This window comes from Poecilia reticulata, chromosome 3, assembly GCF_904066995.2.
Source record: "Poecilia reticulata chromosome 3, P_reticulata-male-v2, whole genome shotgun sequence".
Classification (NCBI taxonomy): Eukaryota; Metazoa; Chordata; class Actinopteri; order Cyprinodontiformes; family Poeciliidae; genus Poecilia; species Poecilia reticulata.
Genome location: NC_088832.1, coordinates 6,614,548 through 6,633,613, shown reverse-complemented (window position 1 = coordinate 6,633,613; position 19,066 = coordinate 6,614,548). Strand labels below are relative to the sequence as shown.

The 19,066-nt window shown below is 38.8% G+C and overlaps 1 protein-coding gene and 1 long non-coding RNA gene across 6 annotated transcripts in view; one reads left to right on the top strand and one right to left on the bottom strand.

The window, feature by feature from the left end:
* The first annotated feature begins 2,080 nt into the window (after window positions 1-2,080).
* LOC108166163 (uncharacterized) lies at window positions 2,081-7,424 on the top strand. Its single transcript, XR_001776426.2, has 2 exons — window positions 2,081-2,211; window positions 3,068-7,424. It is a non-coding gene; the product is annotated as an uncharacterized LOC108166163 (long non-coding RNA).
* Window positions 7,425-10,388: 2,964 nt separating this feature from the next.
* The window catches only part of cep89 (centrosomal protein 89), a 47,446-nt gene continuing 38,768 nt past the window's right edge, over window positions 10,389-19,066 (bottom strand). For 2 of the 5 annotated variants that reach the window (XM_017304171.2, XM_017304172.2), the window contains exon 18: window positions 10,389-11,288. In XM_017304171.2, the coding sequence (XP_017159660.1) occupies window positions 11,087-11,288 (202 nt within the window). In that variant the 3' untranslated portion in view covers window positions 10,389-11,086. The other 3 variants (XM_017304173.2, XM_081604990.1, XM_081604991.1) reach the window with 3 other exon arrangements.

Genomic DNA, 19,066 nt, shown 5'->3' with positions numbered 1-19,066 from the left:
TAGCTTTACACACATGGGCTTTATGTGTGTAAAAACCACCTATGTGTATGTATGTACGAGCATGCAAAGAACTAAGAGAGATGGAGGAAAACAGAATTATTTATTCGTGACGCTCTCTTCCAAATGACCTGCACAAGTTTTGACTCTCCACTGAAGACTCCATCAACAGTCTTCATGCTTTTTTCCGGCGTTGTAGAGCTGGAGTGAGAACCCTTAGGACAGGCGTTATAGCCGGTTATAACCGGAGCCATTTACTCCGGTTCTAACGCAGGCTATTACGCCGGTTGCAGGCCTTAAAGTAAAAAGAAATCCTGAGCCTGAAACTTATAGTTATGATAGAAATTAACTATGCCGTTGCTATTGCCACAGTTTAATTCAGTGGTTCTTAACCTTTTTTTAGGTACCGAACCCCCCAGTTGCATATGCGCATTCACCGAACCCTTCTTATTCACTGCAGCTACGAGTAACTTAAAATGCCATCGAACCTCACAATATCTATAAAAATGTTAAAGAAATGTTGTAAAAGCAGCACACAGATTAAAGAAAATAATGAGCAAAGTTAGAAAATATTTCTGATTAAAAGGATGCTCAATAGCATATTTTTTAAAATAGTTTGTTGGTGTGTTGTTTTTAACTTCTCACCCAACATAGATTCTTTTAAATCCTCCCAATTTGGAGGATTGGGTTCCTCCCAATCATGCCCCTGCAGGTCTCACTGTCATTGCCCATGTGAGCGTTGAAGTCCCCCAGTAGAACAAGGAAGTGCCCAGGAGGGACACTCTCCAGTACCCCCTCCAAGAACTTCAAGAAGGGTGGGTAATCTGAACTGTTGTTCGGCCAGTAAGCACAAAAATCAGAACCCGTCCCCCCACCTCTAGGCAGACGGAGGCTACCCTCTCATTCACCTGGGTATACCTCAACGTACAGGCACCAAGATCCGGCGCCTGTACGTTGGGCGCCACATCTTGGCGCCCAACGTACCCTGGAGTATGACCAGGAGTGGTCATACTCCAGGCAGGAGAATGACCACTCATACTCCAGAGTAGAAGTATTTGAGACACAGGTAGTAAAAGGTCCTCCATCCATCCATCCATCCATTTTCTTCGGGTCGTGGGGGCGGCAGTCTAGGGAGGCCTACTACTTTCACCTGTTTATTAATAAGAATTATTTTTTATTATATGAATTACTGCCTTGCGACAGACTGGCGATCTGTCCAGGGTGTATCCTGCCTCTCGCCCGGAACGTTAGCTGGAGATAGGCACCAGCACCTTCCGACTCTATTAAGGGAGAAGGGTGTAAGAAAATGGGTGGATGGATGGATATATAAATTACAATTACTAATTATTCACATGTTGTATTCAATAAGTTGCACATAAACATGAAAGGTACAACACAACATGTCAAAGAACATTACTAATAAATTGGAAATACTTAAACTACCCAGTTGTTCAATGGAACTTGGTTGAACAAGCTCATCACCTGCTTCACCATCAGTTGTTTCTGATGATAAGTTTTCTGTATTAGGCTGTATTTGTGAGAGAAAAACATACAAAACCACATGAAAAAAGCATGAAGACTGTTGATGGAGTCTCTCTCAGCTCTTTGCATGCTCGTACATACATACACATAGGTGGTTTTCACACACCCATGTGCTCAAAGCTAAGGTTGAATGAAATGACATGCTGGGAACGCCGTCTTTAGGGCGTAGCTTGATAGTGGCCAACAAAAGAAATTAGAAACTATTGTTAGATTCCTCATCAAAAAAGTATTGATGAGGAAAACACTGTTGAGCAGATTTAATGGGAAACCAGGTGATTGTGTTTTGCAAAAGCCTATATCAATTAGAGCCACATTGGCTGAAGCTTGTCTAAATTGTTGGAAAAAGTTACATTTGTATTAATATGAATGAATTTATTTGGAATTGTTTTGATGGGTTGTGTAAATGACTTATATACTGTATATTTTTTTATGTTGTTGTTTCCTCATTTAACCAAGAGTTATTTTTGTTATTTTTCGACCGATGTTTTTAATTTGAAAGGGTTTTTAAAGGGACACGGTTGCTAAGTGATCTACACAAACTTCTGACAATAACTGACATAGTGCAGAGAGTAAGAGAGCGTACGAGTTACAGTTAAAGGGAGATAACTAAGGAATAGTCCAACTAAGGTCTAAATAATTAATTAGTTAGCGCTCGGTTGATGAGGGAACAAGGTGAGTGTTTTGATGAGAGTATTGTATGTATTGAGCGTAATGTTTATGTTTCGACATGAAATAGTGTTAATATTTGATTAACTGTTGAACAGTTGAAACAGTTGGCATACGTTTTAATTCATTTGTAATATAGAAATGTTAGAGTTAATTAAATACATGTATTGTAAATTTTATGATATTACATAAAGTAAGGTTTCTAGGTTAAGGTAAAAGGTTGGAACCACTAAAGCCGTTTTCGCGCTGCAAGGAACGGAACGGCACGGGACGGGTTTAAAGTAGGGCCGACCGCCGTGTTTGCATTAGAACTTACAACCCGGTTCCAACCCGGTTCCATCCGGTTCCACCCGGAGCTCCAAGGACCAGCCAAGCGGGGCTGCAGCTGATTGGTTTAGAGTCAGCCGTTGATCGGATCTAGTTGGCTCTCAGTAAACTGTTCTTACTGTATTTTGTAAAGAGGGCTCTTTTTAATATTTTTAATTTGCGATGAATTCCCCTCAATATTCTGCTGTTACCTGGTCCCATGATGAGGTGATTTTTTTTTCCTCCGCTTACTCGCTGATGAACGAGTACAGAATGAGTTAGATCGGTCAACGAGGAAAGAGAAAGTTTTCCGCCGCATCTCTGAGGAAAAGGTTTCGGCCGCTGCATCGAAACCGTTGTTTAGTTTCAAAAATAATGACGTCAGGTTCAGCTTCGATGCCGCCCTCAGTTATATGCAAACACAGCAGGGCTGCAGTACGGGTGGAACCCGACCGACATACGGTCCGGTTCCATGCCGTTCCGTTCCGTTCCGTTCCTTGCAGTGCGAAAACGGCTTAAAAGAGTTACTAATGGTATTTTATTTGTATGTTTGTAGCTCTTACGGTTCACGTACAAAGGCTGCTGAATAAAGAAACGTGAACCATCAGTTTGAGAGACCATCTTGTCAACTGGGACGCTACAGTAAGAGCTTGGCCCAAGCTGAGAAGAGCTTCATCTTGAGCTGAGAAGTTCAACCCACTCTCAGCATCGAGCCTGGAAGCATCTGAACAGGAAATAAAGTAGCTACACCAAGGACCTAAAGGTCAACGAAGAAGAGGAGGCTCGAAGCTCTGTTCGTCAAAGGAGGCCTACAGAGAAAATGCGAGCATATCAGGAGAAGCCCACAAAAAGGAAAAACGTTTTCTCAAAGTTTATGATCAATGGAAAAGGCAAGTACGTACAACAAGAGAACAATTGAAAGGAAACATAACAAACAGTCAAATTGCTTAACTCATGGACATCTTAGAAAAGGAAATAGATAATGTCATAAAGTTATACACAGAAATAAGGGAAATCATTACTCCCTGCAGTGACACAAGGCGACTTATAGATGCATACCAAGCAGTCACCAATGACATTATCAGAGTTGCATATGAAAGACTCTCAGGCATAGAAGACTGACAGTGGGAAAGTGAAGGCACGTCTACATGAACTTCTTGATCCAGACTATGCTCAATGTAAATTTATTGAGCATAGCCAGTAATTGAGAATTACTGGCTCAGCTGCCAGTAATTCAAACTCTACCAGGTCAGTAGTAGCTGCAAAGAGAGCAGAGGCTGCAGCAGAGTTAGCAGCCAAAGAGGCAGAGTATAAAATGTTATTAGAAGAAGAAAAACAAAGAGAACGGATTCAACTTTTGGAGGAAAGACAGAGAAAGGAGTTAGAATCTCAAAAATGTGAGTTAGAGAGATTAAAGGCTGAAAAGGAGTTAAAGGCTGCATGACCTAGATTAATAACCTATGATCAGGAGATGAAGAGCAAGAGCAGTGTCCATGTTGACTGTACCAGAGCAGCTCAAAAGGCTTCTATAGATTCTGCTCCCATTCAGGTCCCTAACAGCAACATTGTGTCCACCTCACCTCCACAAGCAGATGTCCTTTATTTAGCCCAAGCATTACAGGACAGTGTCACCATGAACAGACTGCCAATGCCCGAGCCCTCCACGTTCACAGGCGATCCAATAGAGTTCATCGAGTGGGAAGCTTCATTTGTTGCACTCATTGATAAAAAGAACATATCACCTGCAGATAAACTACACTACTTAAGGAAATATGTAGGGGGTTCATGGCCTCTGGCCACATGACCAAAGGCGAAGAACCCAGGACCAACCATGGCAACAGACAAGCAGGACCGCCTCTGAGTCCCAGCCCAACTTTACATGTGATGTTCCATTTGCCCCATCAGAACCCAACGAATTTATAGAGAATTGTACATTTTTTACCTTGAGACAGAAACGTAAGATGGATTCCCGTCGATTACCCATGAGGATTATCCCTTCGATAAAAACGATGACAATAGAACCAAATGAAGAACTCAACGAGATTGTCAAAATTAAAGATGAGCATTGTAATTTAAGCAGCTTTATTTTAAAGTTGCCTGAAATTACAAAACATTTCAAACCTGACAACATGACCAATACTGATTATAACGTTGACTTCAGCTCACATTTCATTTCATGTTTGAAAGACAGAATTGATATTCAGACATGCATTGACCAGGATAATGAATTTCGAAGATTACAGGGGTTGAAAGAAAGACACAAAGCTGCAATTCGGTGGTAACAGAAACGGAAGGCACAAAACAAAGGTCAAATGTTAAACCAACATGCATGCTCTGTCAAGACAACGGACACAAACTTCACAGTTGCTCTCAGTTCAAAGACAATCGAGGATCAATTACCCAGGAGGATTATCCCTTTGATGAAAACAATGACGATAGAAAAAAATGAAGAACTCAACAAGATTGTCAAAATTGAAGAACAGGATTTTAATTTAAGCAACTTTTTGTCAAACTTACCTGAAATTACAAAAGATTTCACACCTGTTCCCATGATGCAACCAAAAGAAGAGAGACAGGAGAATTGTGCCACAACTGATTCTTACATTAGCGGAAGCTCATGTTTTCTTTTATGTTCGGTTGACTGAATTGATATTCAGACATGCATATGACCAGGATAATGAATTTCGAACAGTCCAGTGGTTGAAAGAAAGACACAAAGCCGCACTTCGCAAATTACAGGAGAAGAAACAGAGACCTAAACCATAAAATGTTTACGCACAGGATTCGGAGAATTGGAAAGACAAGCAGGAGAAAAATATATCAAAAACATTGTTGCAAATTGACAGACAGGGACAAAAAGCTCTCAACTTGTCCACAGCTAAATCCAATGAGGTTTCTGAAATAGACAAACATGACTAACAGTTTAAAAAGTCTTTGTCATGTAAACAAAAACTGTAAAACTGCAGAGGAACAAGTCGTAATAAAATGGCAAAAACAGAGTTGGTGAAGGCATTCGGTCAGAATATGTACATGACGAGAGGGAGAAAAGTGTTCCTGAAAAGATTAAATTTCAAGAGAAATGTAAAAAGATGGCCTATGAAAATCTGGAGGATATAAAGAGACAAGAATGTCAAAGTTTTATAAAGAAATGGTCAAGCAGGAGTTTGCCCAAAAGTTACTTGACAAACAGGAGAGAGAAAAGAAAGTTAAAATGCAAAAGTCTTTGACTGATGCATGGGATGGTCAAGTTGAATTTAAACGGCATAAGAAGATGGAAATGGAAAAAGTTAAAAAGCAAGCATCTTATTTATTGATGGAATCAGAACACTTGCATCGAACGGAGGACGTTGAGAAGAAGAAACAAAAGAAGCAAAAACTCAGCACACAGAATGAGACTGAGGAAATGACAATCTGAATAATATAAAGAAGAAGGAAGCTGCCAACTTTGTTCTTTTGGAGGAAAGACCATTTCAAGAGAGGGCTAAGCGGCAGTTAGGCCAAAATTTACGAGAAGAACAGGAGAGGGAGAAGAAAGCCATTTTGAAAAAGTCTCTGTCTGACACATTGGATGCCCAAATTCAATATAAACAACAGAAGAAAAAGGAAACAGCTGAAATTGAAAGGCAAGAAATGGCTGCCATAATAGAGTCAGATAGTCTGCATCAAATTGAGGAAATTGAGATGAGGAGACAAAAGAAAGAAAAAAAACAGAAATTTTTGAGACAGGATGAGACTGAGCCAAACATGGAAGACCGAAAGAAGACTGTGGATGACAATTTAGAGGATATATTGAGGAAAGAAGCTTCCTACGACTCTCTTTTACAAAAGAAGCTATGTAACAATATGGCCAAGGAGGAGGCTGCCAAAATGCTACATGAAGCACATCAGCAGGAGAAGAAAACTCCAAAGCAAAAGCCTCTGGCTGATGAACTGGCTGCCCGATATCAATATAAACAGAAACAGAAGAGGGAAATGGACAGGACTGAAAGGCAAGGGGTGCTTCCTGGATATCGAGCTGAGGAAATTGGAGACAGAAGACAGAAGAAGGATCCCCAGCAGAAACTGAAGACACAGGATGAGACTAAAAAACATATGGACAACCCAGAATTAATGCAGTGGGAAATGTATCGCAGTGTTACTGAGCAAGGAAGAGATGATCAGTATGAATCTGGTTTTCTAGACCACGAGAGTGGCTGCGACATTCCTGATAAGGACAGAAGTCGTGAAATACGTAAAAAAAAAAAGTGTACGACCAACTGTCACTTATAAAGAAGGAAGAAGCTAAAAAAAGAGCATTTATGGAGGATAAACTGTTGAAAGAAATGAAACATCGGAAAGCTGCAGAGCAAAAGCGTGAAAAACTGGAGAAAGAGAAAAAAGCTGCAGCTATCAAGTCTCTGACTGATTCGTGGGATTCCCAGATACAATTAAACGGCAGGAGAAAAAGGAACTTTGTGAGATTGAAAGGAAATACGTACATGCTTTCTTTAATTGAATTGGAAAGAGTGTGTGGAGGTAAAAATAGTAAAAGAATCCACCTTGAGAAACACAAACAGCCTGATTATCATGAAGTTCAGGAGACTCTGCCAGGGAGAAGTTCCTCCAAGAACTGTACGGGAAGATCGGTGTATTCTGCTGACAAACACGACGACGCAAAAACCAGACCTTCACTGGGTCGTCAGAAAGTTAGCAATACCAAGCCTGTCAAACTTCCCTCACTGAAATCCAACTCTGTGCACCTCCTAGAGAATTGCTAACAGCACAGTAAAAGGGTAAAATTCCCATCCCTTTGCAGTCCCAAATGAATATCTGTTTCTCAGCTGGCCAAGGAATGCTATGCAAATCCCCCGGAGGAGCTGAGGAGAGGGAAGTTTGTCTATTGTTAAAATTAATTAAACCTATGTTTTATACAAGTTTTCTTCGGGTGCTCCGGTGTCTCTACAAACATGATATTACATAGGTTAGCTAGCTATAAATAGATAGGTCTATCAATAGGTAGGCAGATCGGCCACACTTTATTTGATGGGCTTTGCATAAGACTGACATGACATATCATAAACATGACATAACATCTGTCATGTACATGAAGGAGTCCTTATGAATGTTTAGGTGGGCCCCATATGGGGGAAAGGAGGGCAGACATATGTGTCCCATATGGGTTTGTCCGCGGGTTCCACAGTGGCCCCACATGGGTTTGCCCATGTAGGGCCACAGCCTACGTGGGCCCTACATGGACAAACCCATGTGGGGCCACCGTGAAACCCGCGGACAAACCAATATGGGACCCATCTGGTCTGCCCTACTTTTTCCCCATATGGGGTCCACCTAGGCATGCTGGCAAGTGTAATTTGCTAAATGACACTTTTAATGCAAAGTTGCATTAAATCAGCTTTAATGTAGCTTTAATTATATACCAACTGGTGTGTGTGTGTATATATATATATATATGTGTAAAACAAGTAGCTATCAGTCGAAGCTGAATTTAGCTTCCAAATGTAAATTCTAATTTGGAAAATAGTATATTTTGCTTTGTTTTAAATTTTTTACCTCAATGCTTTCCTGGTCAAATGAGGTGACAGTGTGCATCACCGTCACCTTGAATGTGTATTCAAGACAAATGTGTCAGAACCACACGGACTGAGCTGGTCATGTCAGATCAATCTAAATCTTTATTATTAAAACGACTTCTTGTAATTTTAAGACAACTTCTGCTGTTATGACTGCATTCTCCTAATTAAAAATTTGTGTAGCTTGGCCACAATACTCCCTTATGCAACACACAGAAGAGATTATTGAAATAAAGGCACTTTTTGAACGTATTTTCTGTATTTTTTAAATAGAAATTGAGGATGGGGGAATTGATTAAAATCAAATATGGTATAAAAAATGTGGAAGTCATATCATCAGGCTTATTCAGTATATGACTAACTGCATATTACTTTATATTCATATTTCTTTGCTGGTATTACTTGAAAGTGTTGCAGTTTAACACTTGCACTTGTAGATCAGGCCTTCATTTGAAGGCCTGATCTACAAGCAAATAATTTATATAATGTAAACACTAAGATGAGAGAAAAAAGGTTTGTGAAATGCAGAATATTACAGAAGAGATTCAGTTTTACTGTAAGTAGAAACATGATTACAAAATGAAAATGAATATACAATATACTTCCCAACAGTTACTGAGATGTCAGACTTGTTTGTCTTTACTGGTGATGAAAACTCTGGAGGAGAGGAAGAGAGGCTCAGCTCAGTCCAGGATCACCGCAGTGAGGGTGATCCTGGACCCTCACACTGGGTCTGGGATCCAGTGTGATCCTGAGTCCAGGATCACACTGTAGACATCTACGTGTAGCTATTAAAGTCTACAGGTAGATTGTTGTATTTCTGGTCCTGCTGTTTCCAAATGCTAAATATCATAAACATGACATATAATGTAAATAAAAAGTCAGCTGGTCCAGGTGCTTGGATCCCAGGGAAAGATGATTGACAGAGCGGCTCAATCATGGCTCAGAAACACATCACAAGGTGTTGCAATGCAAAGCTGAAAAATTAAAAACAATATAAAAAAACCTAAGTGTTCATATTTAGTCACACAACGTAATCAAAAACTAATTAACGTGAAGCTCTTTTTGAGAGTTTTGCTTGAAAATGATTTGACAATATCTCAGGAAATTAAATGCTTAAGTGAAACAGTTCCTGTGTCACAATTAAAGAAACTGCAAAAAATATGTCAGAGGTGTAACATCACTGAAGTTACTGAGTAAGAGTGAACTGAAATATTTTCTACTTAGAAAATGCTTGTTAAAATCTGAATGTTCTTTCAAAAGTATGTAGTTGAAATTAATTTGAACTACTAGCAAACGCAGTACAAGGTTTGCTACCTGAGTCAAGTTGCCCCCCCACCTTCTACAAACCAGACAAAATTGGTGTCAAACATTTGTGCAGCAAAAATGTTCATTTCTGCTGCTTTGTCTTTGAAGATATTAATGAAAGGTCAACCAGCCTCCCCATTTTTATAACAAACAAAATTGGTGTCAAACATTTGTGGTTTGTGCAGCAAAAGTTTTTCATTTGTCCCGCTATCATTTTAGTTCTCCAGGGTTCCCCTTACAAAAAAATCACATGAAAATCACATGTGGTGATTTTTCACATGTGGGTCACATTTCCACATGTGGTCAAGTATTTTTTTCATGTGTTCAATGTTCCTTACATCTTGTGATCTCATAATTCTCACATGTGAACCATAGAATTTTTTTCACATGTCAATATCATTAGATTGCCTGTCATACCCATATTACATTTATCAATATTTTTATGAGTAGTTATACATTTAAGGTATATTTTATGAATGTGCAACATATATATTCACATTTTATATTTTTGAAATGTTATATGTGAACAATAGAATAAATCTGACAAGTACACAACGACACCTTTGGACGCCCTTGACTTACATGTTCCCTTATGGCAGGGGTGCCCAAAATCGATCTTGGAGGGTCGGCATCCTGCACGTTTTGGTTCTCTCCCTGGTGGTAGTAACAACCTTTTCAGCTTGTCCATGTTCCTCTTAGGCCTCTAATGAGCCATCATTTGATCCAGGTGCGTTAAACCAGGGAGAGAACTAAAACATGCAGGATGCTGGTTCAAGGAGGACCGACTTTGGGCACCCCTGCCTTATGGTCACATACCATATTTTAGTCTTCACAGCATAAAGTCACATGGACTATATTTAAGTCTAAATACATAATTTTGTTTTATGCTATATTTTCTGATAACATCTATCAGAAGTTGTGACCATCTGTGTTTTAGTCCAACTCCCATCATGCTACCTTGTGGTTTCAAACAAAAAAAGAAAAGAAAATTAGGCTCCCAGATGTGAATTGCTGCTTTATTATTTACAATCATAAAAGTCGGGCTTAAAATTACAGGTCTAGGATGTACAAATATATAAACATTCTTAAAAATGTCTAAAATATGTTCTTTGCATCTATCAGACAAAACTCACTTGACATATGCATTTTTAATCTCCTTCAAGTAAATTTAAATTTGAATGAGTTTAACATTAATGATCTTATTTCTGTTCATTCAGTGTACAGATGATGGGTGTATTCATTTACACCCACACAGCCTGGTCACTGTCCTACTCTCTGGCATGACCGTCAGGACTGTAATGGAGTCATTGCCAAGTTGTGTCCAGCAGATGGCACCACTGCCTTTTGATTTCAGGACATTTCAGTCAAATTTCACCTTTCCCTTTAACCCGTCAGCTCACTTGCCCAATTGTTCTTGGCACATTTTATAAAAGAAAAAACAACAAATATGTTAAAATCAAGTAAAATATTATGTCAAATGTAAAAATAAAAAGTGCAGTAAAGGGCTTTCCAAGGCCAACGGATTGCTTTCAAGATAAATTTCTTCCTATAAAACAAAAGCGCAAACAATCAATAAAATTATAGTTTTACTGATTGTTTGCGCTTTTGTTTTAAAAAAAAAAACAACAAAAGAAAGCGTGACCCAGATACCAATACCATCCTCTGATGTTCTGATGCCGCCAGCTTTAGTCTCTGGGTCTTCAGCAATAGAAATCCAGCCCGTGCTTCTGCTGGAGCAGGGAGGATTTGCTCGCCTCCTCTGAAGTCTGAGCAGGGAAGTCAGGGGAAAGCGCCCAGGCTGACAGCTCCCCGCTCAGCTTCGTGTCCAACAGTGTCTCCCTCATCTGCTGGTTCTCCCGTGTTGCTGCCTGCCACACAACCTCCAACTCCTCCTCTACGTCCCTACAAGGAGAAATAGTAAAAAAAAAAAAAAAAATTAAGGAAATCAACTTGATCAGTCACTTTGCTTCACTCACAGAGTAATCTGCTGTGGCTTTCACTGCTGGAGCGTCTCTGCAGGGGGTCTGGAGGGAGCCTAGCATGCAGTGGATGTGTGAAATTGTCTTGAAATAAATTTGAAGATTTCTTCGGCTGTTGCTTATTGGCCTTTGAGCGAGCCGGAGGGTGTCTGCTGATTTCCACAGTGAGACTGGCCTAACTGTCAAGGCAATTGTGACACTGTGGCGGAAAGCCAGGTATTCGTACAGAAATTTGCGGCACATTGGTTTCAGCAGTTTAAATAGTGAGCGGGTTTATGGCTGTAAGAAGACAGTGCTGCTCGGTTTTCTAAACGGTACCAAAGTACCGAAACAGTATCTACCCTATCATTTTGTTTTTCCTTTTTTGTCTTTCTAAAATGTTGTAAGTCATCAAACAAATCTTAATATCAGACAGAGAACGTGGATAAAAGCTATGCGATATCCAAAACTATCTGACAAAACTATTGACAATTACGATTAAGCAGGTTTTTACATTACTGTGGAGGAAGTTTGATCCGCTTTTCTTTACAGAGATTTTGTACTTCCACCACAACGGATAGATTCTAAGGCCACTGCTTGTCAGTGAGAAGGAGGTTTTGCTCTTGACTAAACCTCTCCAAAACATTTTTGGAGGCCATTCTAAGTTGAAACTACTTGTCTGCTTCAGACTGTTTACGTTTGAACATAAGGTCATGAACTGACAGTCAGGCATTGTCCGTCTGGATTTTCTGCTGTAAAACAGCATTTATGTTTCTAATTACCAACATTATTTCTATTTTTAAATGTCACAGTTACGAGGAAGATAATCTCTTAAGAGAATTATTATCAATGTCTTCAAAATTAGAAGTTTATTTACATTCATTTCTTCAGTATTTGGTAGCATTGTCTTTGAACGGAATGATTTTGGTTTTCCTCCCCTAGGTTCTCACAATAGTTTGCTGAATTTCCAGTCCATTCCTCCTGATAGAAATGGTGGAACTGAGACCTTTTCAGATCTACCCACGATTCAATATTGGTTGCAATCAGGGCTTTGTGATGGCCACACCTAAACGTTGACTTTGGTTCCAACAGTGTAAATGGGAGTTAGGGGAAAGGTGCATTATTGTGATGTTCTTAAGTCACTTTGTAATTTCTTTGGCTGTACGTTGACGGTTATTGTCCATTTGGAAGACCAATCAGAACCCAAGCTTCGACTTCCTGACTAATGTCTTCAGATGTTTCTTCAATGTTCTATTTTATTTTATGAATAGTAACAGTTCCTCCTGTAGCATCATATAATTCACAGTTAGGATGGAACAAGGTTTTTCCTCCATAAAAAAACAATAGTCATTATGGCCAAACAGTTCCACTTTAGTTTCATCAGACCACAGGACATCTCTCCAAAAACAAAGGTCTGTGTCCATGTGTGCATTTGTAAATTGCAATCTGGCTTTAGAGTAATGGCTTCCTCCTCACTGAGTGGCCTTTCGGTTTGTGTTGGTACAGGATGTGTTTTACTCTAAATAATGACACTGTCTTAATAGTTTCAGACAGCAGTGCTAAAAATTTTTCGTTTTTTTATTTTTGGGATCTCCTAGACTGTTGTTGAAGAAATCTGTAAGAGGTCAACACTTTTTAATCCCAAAGTAAATAATTATCTGGAAGGCAGTGATGGGGAGAATATTAATGCTTTGGCCACATGAGGTGATCCTGTCAAACGTATATGAACTACACAATTTGGCATATTTAGTGGCATTGTAAATTAATCTTGTTGCATTCTTCCCTTGTTGGTTTCTCTCTCTTTTATTACTACTATAATTTTCAATAATTTAGCCTACAGCATCTGTTAGTGACACAGACGGTGGAAATCAACCTTGGTTGTAAATTGGTGCATTTGCATTTGTGTTGTTCAAAATGTTTATTAATGCACAATGTTGCCCTTCAGCAAATAAAATAAAGTAAATTAAAACATAATTAGTGGACATTTTGGTTGTTATTTTGTATTTGTCGAGCAATATAATCCATGATCTGTGGTGGTTCAGTGTTTTAGCAGACTAATTATTATTCAAGATTTACATTTATTGATACATGTTTATGTAAAGCACCTGTGTCAGGCATTTTGGACTAGAGGCCATCAGAGATGGCAAAAAAGACATGGTATAAAATAATAATTTTATTATTTTTCATGTGTTTCAAATAACTTTTAATAACCAGATCCTAGCCAAAAAGGTTACAGAACTTGAGAAGCCCATGTGAAAATCTGAAATATATTCATTGAACTTTAGAGTGACTGCTAGTCCATCTGGAGAATATCGACTAGATTGTGAAGAAAAAAAAGATAAAACTGTTTTTTCAATTATTGATGTGTCTCAATGTGAACAAAAAAACAACTTTGTCCCTTGTCATCTCAGTGACAACCACCCCCTATTCTCTGCTAATTACATTCAATCCAAACAGTTACCAATGGCAACCGCATTCACTGCTGCTTCAGCAAACAGGAAAAAAGATTAATGTGCCTGTGATGGAGAGAAACTCTTACTGAAGACCGGCTTGATTGCAGTGACCACAGACCCACTAAAATGTATTTTGCTGCATTAAATATACATGGTGCTTGGCAAAAGCATTCTACTGAAAAAAAAGAGAGACCTTTGAGGTTTTTCACATCCTGTCATGTTACAACAACAAACTTAAATGTATTTTGTTGGGATTTTGTGAAATAGTTCAACATAAAGAAATGCATTGTTGTAAAAAGTAGACCAACATGAACATTCTGAACACAACATCCCAACAGTGTAACTGGGAGTTGGGGGAAAAGTATATTATTGTACATGTTCAGATAAAGAATCTTTGGAAAACAGATTATTTACTTAAAATTTGCACATTTGAAAGTAGAATCCTATTCCTTCCACTTAACAATGATTCTATATTTTTTGTTGATCTATTACAAAAAAAGGATATTAAAACATTTGCCAGTCACTGTGTGGCTTACGTATCACTGAGTACTATTACATCTTTAGATATCTGCACTGCAGCCGTTTTATATGGCCGTTTCAATTCAATAAATCAGAATTTTACCAAAAAGTTCATTCATTTCAGTCACTCAATCCTCAATCTCAATATAGGTTAATAACATGCATGTGTTCTTATTTTCAAGTCTTTATTTTGCAAATTATGATAGTTTTCCACTTACAGCTAACGTAAACATAACATTTAAGATTAGAATATTACTTCAGACTAATTAAAAAAAACATTTGAAACCAGAAATGTGGGTTTAATGTAAAGTATATATAACACATGCTTATGGGTAATTTTCATAAGGAACTTTTAATTCAACGGAGTCTCATCATCAGGACAGAATGCATATTTTAATGTATTTCTACATTTGATAAGGCCTTGTTACTTTTGAATAAAAGGGAAAATACTTCATTAATGCAGAACAGAGCGTTGAGTGTTTGAACTAGCCTTCAACCGCTGGATCTAGTGTGTGTTTTATGAGTATTACAAGAATAATAAAGTTAAGAGCTTTATCTCTGTTGGATGCAGAAGAAACATCTCAGTGCTGGGTTCAGGGGTACAACATGATTAGAAATTCTCTGTATGAGCTGAAGGCTGCTGTTAGCAAAGCACTACTTCTGTATGTCAATTCAGGTTCTCACTCACTACGGGCTTAAAGCTGCAAACGCCACAGGCTGCTACGACTGTAAAATAACAAACGGGGATCTTTTACAACGACTGCTACAAAAACCGCCACCCATCTCTGTCTGTTTCAGCCGTCTCTTTCACGTCTCTCTAACTGGCAGGTTATTGCGAGGGCAGGCGAAATACAGTCCTTGACAACTGCCTCGGGTTCGTAGAGGACGCAGAATGATTTGAGAGAAAAGTGGTTCTGATGGATAAGGTAGGCCGTGATCAAATGAGGGAGCCTGAAGGAAAAGAAAACTTCTGCAGCATGATCATTTGTGCTCTTGAGTTTTATGAATTTTAAGCATGAGGCCCAGCTCTACACATTAACATAAATGACTGTCAGCACTTTGAGGTGCTCAACAGCAGAAGGAAGGGTTGTTTCAACTCTATGCTTTAACAGAATTGACAGAATACTATTAATATTAGCTTAAAAATCATTGTTGTAAAGTAGCCGTATTATGTAAAAGCAACATTTTTGAGTTTTACATCATATTATACTGTTATTCATCAAAAACATTCCTGGAGTGCTGCCTTGATTCTCTCATGAATGTTTGAGAAATCCTTTAATCTCCCATGGAAACCATTCAGCTGTACAAAACGCCTGGATGGACCTGGCTCCACCTTTCAGATGCAGCCTGTCCTCTGAGCTGCAGTTTCCAAGCTTCAGAGCTTCCGTCACGACTTTCTCACTCGGCTCCTTCAGACTAGCCAGCTGCAATTAGCAAACACCTGGTAGAATGGCACATCTGCAGAGCTCATAATGGAAGTTTCTTAGTGCAACGCTGATAAAAACCCTGTTAAAGGGTTAATAGAGGAGCGATGCTGTGATGACTTTCTGAAGGCGGAGTTTCAGAAAGAGCAGGAGTTTTTTAAGTGACAGAGGCCCAATTTCCAGGCGTTAAACCAAAAAGTAAAATTTCTTGCAAGTTATAGCATTTTTTTAACAACTGAAGGCAACGTAGAAAGTACATAACACTGCCCCTTTCATAAGTGAAAGCTAATTATTTGCCACAATACATCTTTTAAGTAGTAATTTACTTGGAACTTAGACCAAAGCTATTCTAAAGAAGTGGCTAATCAATACTAACCATCCACTGACTTCAGTACTGCAAAACCCTGCTGCATTTTAATCAGATTCTAAACTTACTGACAACGGCTTATATAATCAGGGTCTCAGTTTGTTGGCTGCTGAAAGTAAATTAAATGAAAATGGGGGAATTTATAAGCAAATTACCAGCTTTGCTTGTTGATTTGGAGGTTGCTTTTTGTTTATATGAAGCAAGTCTTTCTGTGTTGAGTGGCTAGGTAGCAGTGGGAGGAGCAGACTATGTTCAGAGGAGGAAAAAAGAAGCTCTGAAAGCTCAATTGCCACCCCCAGAGCTCCGTGAAGTCTCGGGCGGTGGCGCTTCCCCGGAGGCTACGCAGAACTCAGCTGGCAGGCAGCAATCACAACCGATCAGCATCTCTGCGGCTGCACCATGGGCGGAATATAAAGCAGAGGATGAGAGGGAACGTAGACTGACTCAGAAAGATTCTTCTGAAAGGGAGACGATGAAAAGTTTCACTCCAAATGCCCTTCCTGAGAACAAAGCAAACTTTTCTTAAAAAAGAAAAACAACAAAAACAACTAGGGGTATTTCATAAAAACATAATCTACAAACAGGATTTTTCTGTAACATTTTGGCCCCGGTGTGTGGTTCCAATGACTTGGCAAGGCTGGACTCTGAGTCAGGGGATGGCTATCAGAAAGAGTCTAATTAGGGTGACCATTTTCTGAGGCAAGGTTCAACTCTGCTCTGATCGCACGAATGAGCCAAAGATGGAACATTTTTCCTAATAAGATATATTTTGATATAGTTGGTGTCACTCAATGTCATTAAAGGGATTTTCAGCTGTAAAACCTTGAGTTCAGTTTAATGAGGCGCATCTGATTAGAAACATGTCAAAAACTCAGAGCCAAGGAGGAAGTTCTAAGTTATAATCAGAATCTGCTCTCAATCCATTCCGATGAGTCGGTGGTTATAGGGGTTTAACCACAGCAAACAAGCTTAGTAAAAAAAGCGAAAAAGAAATGGGACGCTCCATTTCCCTCGGTTTTATTGGCCAAAAAACACTGATCAAAATTTTCTTAATTAGTTAGCCTGTTCGGTTTACTGGTTTGTAAAATTTATAAGCGAGTTACTAAATCTATTACTGCCAAAACAAAAAGTTGATTTACATAATGCCCCTGTAATAAAATTGAATAAAATAAAAAAATCATTGGACTTTTTTAGTTTTTCACACTGCTCCTTCATTTTAGCCAAGTTCTCAACAAATGTATGTTAACAAATTTCAATAATAGTCATTAGTCTGAAGGATTAATCAAGTATGCAAGAGCCATTTGCTTTTTATTTTATCTTGATCTGTAAAACTGAGAAGATGGGAAGTGGACTGCATGGGAAGCAACTTGATGTGGAAAGACATATGTCTCTAATGTACATCTTGGTTTATTGCATTACAAGACATCTTTAAAGATGTCTTAAGCCTCTCATACAAAAAAAAAAGGAATTCATATTATTTATCCCTGATTAGTTGGATTTATCCTGAAAGGGTCGACTATTCAGCCACGTGTGTCAGAAACAAACCATGCAGAGCACATGGGTGATCAGAGCAATCTTACGACTCGATTACCAAACTGACTGGCAGCCAGTGATAAGAGAGGCTTAATCACAGGTGATAGGATCTCGTCCTGTGTGTTTACTAAAACACAGCTGCCTTTTCCACCCGATGAATAGCGCCGAAAGTACAACTTTACTACATAAATTACAAAGCAAGCGAGGCTGAATTAAAAGAACGAACGACCTTCCTGAGATCGGGTAAAGGCGCTCTGGTTAGAGATGTGTCTGATAATGTGTGTGATTCGTCATTAAGATGCCCTCCAGGCAGAGCAGGGCCGACTCTTCAGACAATTTGATTAGCTTGCTTTCATTTGATAGCAGCGGGCATCAGGCCCGGAGACGGATCTAAAAACAGACAGACCCATGGTGGGAGAGAGAGAGAGAGAGAAACAGAGAGAGAGAGAGAGAGAGAGAGAGAGATAGAGAGAGAGAGAGAGAGAGAGAGAGAGAGAGAGAGAGAGAGAGAGAGAGAGAGAGAGAGAGAGGAAGTGTTGAGAGTTTTTTTACATTTTTTTTTATGGAGCAACCTGACTATTAGAAGGATGCTATATTTAGCCAGTTTCACCAATTGGCTTAAAAAAAAATGCAAGAAAATTCAATAACATAGTACTGACGATGCAGGTTTATTAACAGGCTCTTTTTCAAACCCCTCCATTCAATAATGTAGTATTCAAGATTTATTTGGAAGACACAAATTTGTTCTTTATTTAAGACAGAAAAATAGCTAGATTAAAGCTAATGCTCGCCACAAAGACCATTGCTGCTCCTTTTATTGGCCACATGTCACTCCAAAGTGCTGAGAAAGTCATATCTGGAGAAAAGACAATATATAATCCAGATGAAGCCGAATCCCGTCAGTGAACACGGTGGGATATTAAGATTTGAGCGTTATTGGCTGCACCTGTGCTGGGATGTCTTACCACATCCACCTATCCAGCCATCAGGGCCGTGTGATTAATTAAGATTATCCTTCGGAGTCAATATCAAAACAGAAAAACAATGCAAAGCTGAAAAATTATTCTTTATGTTATTACTTTTGACATTTCACAAGCTTAGTTTGTGATATCTCTTGACTGATACAGATAAAAATAGAAAACAAATAATATGAAAGATTTGCTTTGCGGTCGTGTCTGCCCCCTGAGCAACAACAGGAATTTAAACTGTGAATTGATATGCAAAGTGACGTTTATTTTACATATTTTTTCCAATTTTATTGAAATCTATAAAATGCTACAGTAGCTGCACTAAAATATGAGCACATTTGTTTTATGTCTTGTTTATAATAAATCGAGGCAATTCATAATTTTCTTACTTTATCCTTTTTAATTTATATCTAGTTCTTTTATTTTGTAATTCAGGTTGATTTGTGCTTCAGTATTTT